The 7,924-nt window shown below is 52.6% G+C and overlaps 2 protein-coding genes across 2 annotated transcripts in view; both read left to right on the plus strand.

Moving 5' to 3' along the window:
- GUITHDRAFT_114542 (hypothetical protein) overlaps positions 1 to 114 on the plus strand; it is a gene marked incomplete at both ends in the record, with an annotated part of 1,685 nt that extends 1,571 nt beyond the window's left edge. The window contains one exon of the mRNA XM_005826264.1: positions 82 to 114. Within this exon, the coding sequence (XP_005826321.1) occupies positions 82 to 114 (33 nt within the window). The remainder of the gene's footprint in view (positions 1 to 81) is intronic.
- A 4,955-nt stretch (positions 115 to 5,069) lies between these two features.
- On the plus strand, positions 5,070 to 5,861 carry GUITHDRAFT_143546 (hypothetical protein; the record flags this gene model as incomplete). The annotated part of the gene is made up of 2 exons (XM_005826265.1): positions 5,070 to 5,729; positions 5,778 to 5,861. 2 exons carry the CDS (start codon positions 5,070 to 5,072, stop codon positions 5,859 to 5,861), a joined length of 744 nt encoding a protein of 247 aa, XP_005826322.1.
- Positions 5,862 to 7,924: the final 2,063 nt, after the last annotated feature.

The following is a 7,924-nucleotide window of genomic DNA, read 5'->3' on the forward strand; positions in this document are numbered from 1 at the left end:
CTCTCTTTTCCTCTTGCTCATCCTCTTCATCGTTGTGCTCCTCCTCCCCACCTTCATCACGATCGCCCCGTCGTCCTGCAGTGCCGCTCCCAGCATGCTTTGCTGCTCGATTAGCACAGCAAAATGACATTTCACTTTAATTTCATCTATTCATCAAAATTTCAAAACTGGCCGAAGCTGTTCAATTTTTCAAATTTAAATGCCTTCCCGCCTACTTTCCACACCTCTCCCCATCCCTCCTCTTGAAGAGGTCCTGCCTTTCCTGCCCCCCCCACCCCATCCTCCCATCCTCCTTCTCCTTCTCCTCCTCCTCAGCCAACCCATGACTCGACCACCAAGACGATCTGGCTCCAGCACTGTCAAGCGAGAGTCTGACCCTGTATTTCATGAAAAACGGCAAAAAATTCTCATCCAGGTGTTCAAGTGCGTTATGCTATACTTGACTCAATTCATCGGGGTTATTGCCATCGGGAGCATCTCCCGTGCCCCTATGCATACCTGGGTCGCGCCGCTGGCTGCCATGCATGAGACGTTTTGGACGAAGTTAAAGCACGTCTTGCTACGCGAGCTCCGACGAGCGTGCAACAAGACAGCCTGCAGAAAGCTAGAGCTGTGATCGTCTCTTCTTCTACCAAGTCAATGCCGAATATGCATCTTTGGGCTGTGTCTTGCCTAGAGAGCATGTGAGATAAGTAGAAGGTGGCGCACTGCTTGTAGATCATTACCCAGTTTGTTGTTGCATACTTCCTTTGTCGTCGTTTTCCTCTAGCGCCTTGTAGGACATCTTGTACGATGCGTTGGTTGAAAGTGGATAATGGCGAAAATTCAGTCCACTGAATAAATAGAATCATTACGAAATGTTCTATCATCGCTTGCCAAGCATCTGCGGTACATCTGAGGAGAATGATTTGGCACAAAGGGCAATATCATTAGTATAGGAAACTTGCCACGTTGATTTGGATAGCGGTTGTAGTTGTACCCCTTGCATTGACTAGCAGAGCTCCAGGAAAATCTCCTTCCCGTGCTGCAAGAAGAGCATGCAGCTCCTGTGTAGCATCCGTCCGCCAGCTCCTGAACTGAAAATAGCGATTCGGTGGCTCAAACCAGGTCGATGGAAGGGACTTTCAACGAAACACAGAAAGTTTCAAGGAATACATGACAAATCAGTTTGCTTTGAATGATCTTGACATGCGTGGGAGAGACTGTCGCTTGCAGGAATGCAAGTGTTGAAGAGGTTGGTGTAGTAGGGGAATGATACTAGGGGGAAGCGAGGGCGTCCGAGGTGTTTCAACTGTGACTGGCGGAGTCCGGGTCCACTGATGCTCAGCGCGCTCAGCTAATTAGCCTAGTAGCTCAGACCCAGAAAAAGGCTGCCACTGTCACCGGAGGCTGCTCCGAGGCTACTAGGCTGGCCCAGGCACAGCCTGATTGTGCTGGGCCCCGGGCCTCGGCCCCCCGGGGCCCGCCTGCCAGTGGCAAAGCGGGCGGCCGCCCGGCCGGGGCCGCCGGCGGGCCGGCACGGCCACGGCGTCACGTACGGTGACTCCGAGCCTCGGAGGCTCCGTGGCGCCGCGGCCGGGCGTCACTGCCGAGTCAGTCACGGACAGGCTGCCGACTCGCCGGGCCACCCGGTTGCCAACGGTACGGTCGGACCGGGTTGAAACGTGACGGTCCACTGACATGATGGCATTACAAACCGAGTCAGTAAACTTGAAACGGGCATTCCGAGTTCCGACCGTCAGTGACTCCGACGGCCTCCGAGCCGCGCCGTTGAAGACCGACTCTCAGGTTCGGATTCGACTTGCAAACGCATCCCGCCCCGGTCCGCCGGGCCCTGAGGATCATTCCGACGCCAGCTCCTTCGCGCGGCTGCCATCCGACCGAACGTGACGGCGTCCGATCGGACATCGCGGGCCCGGCGGGAGAATTCCGGTGTGCGTCTCATTCCTGAGTCCGCGGGGGGGCGGCCTGGCAGCGGCGGCGACCCGGTCCGGCGCAGCCAAGCTCAGCGACAGTCGCACTGCCAGGCTCGGCTGGCCGGCCCCCGGGGCATGGCACGGGGCCCGGGAATGCCGTCCTGCCGCGCCGCGCGCACTGTTAATTGATGATCAGTTACTATCAAGTTCGGGGCCGGGCGGCCCGGCCACTGGGACAGCCGTTGGCGCCAGGATGGGGTTTGGTTCTCGCTGTCTTTTTTCTTCTCGCCGTGTGGCCTGTGCGAGGCTCCTTGCCTCTCCTGCCATGATTGTCCTCTTGAAGTACTGATTTTTAAACTCTGCTGATTATGACTCAGTTCGGAGCTGCACATTTAACGACTCGCCCGGGGCCAGGCGGCCCGCAGGGCTCCGCCCGACCGTACCGTCCGACCGCCGGCGCGGCCCAGCCGCCGCCCGGGCCGGCAGGCCGGGCCGGCTCAGCGGCCCGGGGGCGGCCCGCCGATGATCCGGCAGCCGGCGGCGCCCGCCGCCGTCTATTCAATCTCCTACTTCACCGTGCAATATGACCTTTCAGTGCTGCGCGCACAGTACCAAACAGACCCGCTGATATGGAGAGGCGATTGTACCGAGTCACACTACCAGAAAGTTATAAAAAGATTTAAAAGCAGCAGCCAGACTTTTAGAGGTTTTAAACTTCTGTGGCCGCCTCCAGTTTCTGCCCACGATTGCCTCTGGATTTTTAAAATACTGGCCGGATCTTATTGTTTTGTACCGACAGCAAGCGCTGCAGCCCCCAAATTTTAAAATTGCTACCAGGGTTGGGTATTTAAAAATGACCACGGTACCTTTTCCGACCCTACACTGTCAGTGAAAGAGCTCGTACGGTACAAGTTTCAAGCTCCCAGACCACCCCAGAGATTTCCCAGATTGGAGTGGGTAGGGTCAAAGAACTACTCATTGGACAGCTACAAACCCCCTCATGTACCCGCGGTCACAACCCCACGGAACACTGAAAGGAAATATCGACCACCCCTACCGTACCACTTAGTACCGACTACCCCCTCTTTGCTCTATCAATCTATCGTGATCGGAGTGGTGCCAGGCACCCACCCCACCCATTTTTTTTCGAGTAGGACATCGAAATGTCTCGTTTTCGATGTCCTTTAGTGAAGCCCCACCCCGTCACCCCTAAATGACCCACTGGGGGGCACAACTGAGGCTTTCAAATTAGACCAACCACCCACCCCCATGTCAACTCCGCCGAGTGGGGGATCGGATCAGGGTGGTAGGCCATAGCCATGATGGCCGCTAGAACATTCGACCGTCGGGAGAGACCCGATGACGACTAGCCGAGGGGGTATACAGGTTCCACTCCGGTGTGCTATAAAGGTAGGGTCATCCCTCCCTTTAGTGATCCCCCAGCAATGGAGATTGATGCTACCGAAAGCATCAGTCAACTTGGTTTTAGTAAAACATACTATCGAAAAAGCCTGGTTTGTAAATGGTGGAGGGGTGGTCTTTATCAGTGAGATGTGGGTGCTCGAACGGTAAAGCTGCCTGACAGGCCTGGGACTACAGGGGTCAGGGTAGTGATCCCGTTAAGAGGACAACTGGGGTGGTCAAAGCGAAAAAAATTACGACTTCCAGTGTAAGGTAGGTAGGGTCAATTGAATGCACCGGAAGGTAGGGTACTTTGCAGAGCTCACTACCGAGGTGGAACACCTCGGAAATCCCGTCCAAATGGGAGGTGGGGTAGTACTACTGTCAAATGACAGTGGTGTTATTACCCACCCACATGGTTTAGTCGGGGTGGTCCGGTTGCCGATAGCGCTAATCATTGCTGAGTCAGGCCTACAACGGGGGTAGGGTGGGTCAGAGCACTTTCAGCCCAGTTGCAACATATGTAAAATGCACCCACCCCTCAGTTCCGAGTGCAACCTTTGAGGTATACCCTACCCCCCTCCATCCTGGTCGTACCCCCCACCCCCTACCCCCCACCCCCAAGGATGATACGGTTTATCATTTCGAATACTCCCCCACCCTTTCGTTTATACGAGGGGCTCCATTGGTAACGGTCTTTTGTTTCTACCCCCCCGGCCCTTATACGCTAAAAGGGAAACAGGGTGGTGAATATGACGGGTGGTGGTCGATTCAGTATTTGTGCTTTGTTGTCAAAGCAACCGGGAATGGTCCTTGGTCAGGGGTGGGGTTTGAAGACCAGACCCATCACGGCATGTCAAAGGGGTGGTTCATATGGACGGTAGATTAGGGAGGGGTGGCAAGGTCCTCTTACTCGTCTGCACATGGACTTGGGGACAAGGGCCGCTGACTGATACGAGAGTCAAGGATCTAGAAGGGGTAGGACTACTGGTTCCGGTACGGTACTTGACATGGACGACCTAACCCCAACAGGGGGTGGGGGTCCGAATGGGGACCGTGTGAAGTCGAATGTAACGGTCATCTTCTTGTGGAACGGTATAGGAAGGGGTAGGGTGAGTAAAGCAGCTGTCAGCCCCTAATAAAGAGGGGTGGGTGGGGTGGGGTACATAAAGTGGGTCACAGTGTGAGCGGAGTATTCCCGATGTTATTCGCTGACAGGTGCATCTGCAAGGGTGGAAGGGTGGTACGCCGTGTGTGCCAGAGTCTCAGGGGGTGGGGTAGTCGGATTGGGGGCTGCTCTGATCTGTCTCGTGTAGGGGGAATATCGGGTCTGGAATGTCGGGGTCGGGATATAAGGGGTAGGGAAGAAGGGGGGTTCTTGTGATGAAAGTTCCCCAAGAAGTGAAAAGGGTGGGTACTTTATTGAGTGATACCTGGTTCAAAGAGGGTAGGTAATGACAACTGTGACCCGGAAGGGGTGGGGTAGTCTGCTATGTGCTGGGGGAGTAAATGGGGTGTATTGCTTCGAGTTGGGAAAGGGGTGGCAGAGGAAAAAGGAGGGGTGGAATGACTACTTTTGAGGAAACGAAGGGGTAGGGGGTGGAGAGGGTGGGGGTGAGGGTAGGAGCATATATAACTTGCCTGTCCTCCGAAGGTTCGAGCACAGCAGCAGCAGTCGACACAGTCGTCTCCTCCTTCTGCAACAGCCACAAGCAACCGCTCTTCCCCCTTTCCACACAGCGATTCGAAACCATGAAACTTGACTATGGCGCCCTCGGATGGCTCATCATGTGCCTTTACCACTATGGCTTCCCAATCTACTTCGCTGTAGCCTGGGCCAGAGTCGATGATGCAGACCGCCTCTGGAAGACCGGTCCTGCAGGTGACAGCACCAACTACCGTCTCATGAGCGGTTACATCATTGTCCTCTGGGTGTTGAACTTCTTGAACTCCCTGTTTCTCATCATCAGCATCTTCGATGAACGCAGGTTCCAGATCTTCAGGTGGTTTTCTTTGATTTTGAACACCTTTGGCCTTGGAGCTTTGGAGGTCGCTGGTATCATGATCATCGATCAAGTCTTCCCCTACCGCACTTGCGCTGAGCTCGGCTTCTTCCATGGACCCGAGAAGAGCTTGGATGCATGCTACGTTGTTCACATTATCTGCTGGATGGTATTCATCACCAACGTCATCGTGATCGGCATCGTAGTCTTGATCGTTCCTGCTCATCTCATCATCGGCAACGACTTCGGCTTCAAGGTCTACCGCATCGTCATGGGATCCAGCCTTGCTCGTGCGTTTATCCCTGCCGTCTTCCTTCCTGCTGAGGAGCCCACGGACGGACAGCAGCCCACTACTGAGCAGCAGAAGCTCGAGGCCGGATACCCCATGGCCACCAACATTGCTCTTGAGGTAATTCTGTTTGATTGTTTGATCATGTCCGTGTTAACGCTTGTACAGCAGGCCGTCCAGCCTTCGACCATCCCCGCTACTTATCCCCCAGTTTCCCCCAGCAATGTTCCCGTGATGCTCGGATCTGCCTAAAACATTGCGTGAAAAATCGAGCAGATGCAATCCCATAGATACTGTAATTTTTCTAAGTTTTTTGAATAAACACATTGCTTCAGACTCATCTTGATTTCTGTAATCCATTTCCATCAAAAAGACTCTGCCTTTTAAACTGCTTTGTAGGTCATAATTGAGATAACTTCATAAGCTCTGCTGATATGTCAGCAGGTCATCAGTCAGCAGCAACGTTGCAACGAATTGAGGTCTCCTGGCTTCACTATGACACGGGCAAAGTTTGGGATTAATCTGCAGAGTTGGTATGAGAAATTTGTGGATAGAAAACAATCTACCTTCAGGACAATTTCGCATCTACATCAAAAGTATCTGATACCAACATTGCTGTCACATGCAGTCCTATAGATCTTTCTTCTACGCAGACATCGATAACACTCGTGTTGTACAAGTTTCTTTCCGATGAATCGATGACGAACATGACCTTACAGACCAAAAAGTGAAATCAAAACCCGTGATTGCTTGAGAACTTGCCTGACTGCTCCATGGGATCTGCACTTTAGCGGTGATCTCATTGCTGTAGCTATACTAGGAAATATGATCGGACGAGAGGTGAAAAATCTTGATTTGACTGGCTATTTCTTGAACAATAGCGCTGATAAACTCTGATTTTTCAATAGATTGAGGTGACAAGAGCAAAAGAGATGTTGTTTTGACATGCAACCATCGATCACCTCCCCTGCTATATTCAAATCAGGCTCCTAAGGTGCGACACTTGCTAAGGGTTGACTGAGGATTCTTGCCGGTGTCGAATTTCAAGGATCCTTCACTGGCAGCAGTGGTCACAAGCAGGGTAAATCCCAAGTGCATGGTTGTTTTGATGTCATACAGTATGCGAGCATTTGATGCAGGATGGTGTGGCGGAAATTCACGACTAACGTCGAACTGACAAAGTTTTGAAGATCTAATTTAATTATCTATTCTTATTCTTGAATCATCTCGATCGGTGCCGTCCTCTTGTTATCTGCTCGTAACAAACTATACACGGGTAGCAGCGTAAATGAGACGTTGGTTCTCTTGAGCTTACAAGTTAAGTGGCATCGACTTCATGAACACAACAGCATGTCCCTGAAAGGATTCAAAGTCAGCATCGTTACTGCTCGAACTTGTAGTGACAGTGTACATGACCGATTAGCTCAGGATATCATCGATTAGTTGATACGAATACATCATCATGGTACATCAATAGTAAGATTCCTGATTAAATGACACCATCGTGCAAGGCACGTTTCCGTCATTGCGTTAAAATCATTGTCCAATCATCAAAAAAACGCAAAACCACGACATGTCTAAAATATCAAATTGTACTGGTCTTTACGAGATCGCAAGAATCATCTACAATCATTCAAGACATGATCCAAGGTTAGAATGTGTTGCCAACCGCCACTACAGGCAAGCCAACAACAGAACAGCACACAACTCAAGTATTACACAAGACCACAGCAACAGCAACACAAGAGCCGTTCAACATCCAAGTGAACAGCCACCGCATCGGCACACGTTCCTCCCACGAGAGCATCACACATCGTTATTCACCTGGTGCACATGACCGTAGTCGGACGAGTAGTCTCTGCCACCGCATCCGAAGGGCCCAGACTTCGCGCAGGTGGGGGTGTGAGAATACTGCCAGCACGAGTTCAGCTGAAGTCCAGCACGTGGTGCTTCCTCTTTTACTCACCGCGGCTTGCAAACCCCAACGCATGTGGTCCATGGCAGCCTTGGCGGCTTCTTGCGACGCAAACGCCCTGACTTGTCCGTAGCTCTGACGTTGAGGTCAGCCGGTGAGTCAACGCCGCGAAAGAGAGGAGGAGGAGGGGGTTGGGGGAAGGAGGAGGAGGAGGAGGAGGAGGATGAGGAGGAGGAGGAGGAGGAGGAGGAGGAGGAGGAGGAGGAGGAGGAGGAGGAGGGCTGACAAAGACAAACATTCGGCAAAGCGGATAGGGCGGGGCGGGATGTGTGGAGGGGAATGGGGGGATGAGATGATTGAGACTTGAGATTTCACAGGCACATTCGGCTATCTTGAATGC

The sequence above is a fragment of the Guillardia theta genome, assembly GCF_000315625.1.
Source record: "Guillardia theta CCMP2712 unplaced genomic scaffold GUITHscaffold_76, whole genome shotgun sequence".
Taxonomy (NCBI): Eukaryota; class Cryptophyceae; order Pyrenomonadales; family Geminigeraceae; genus Guillardia; species Guillardia theta.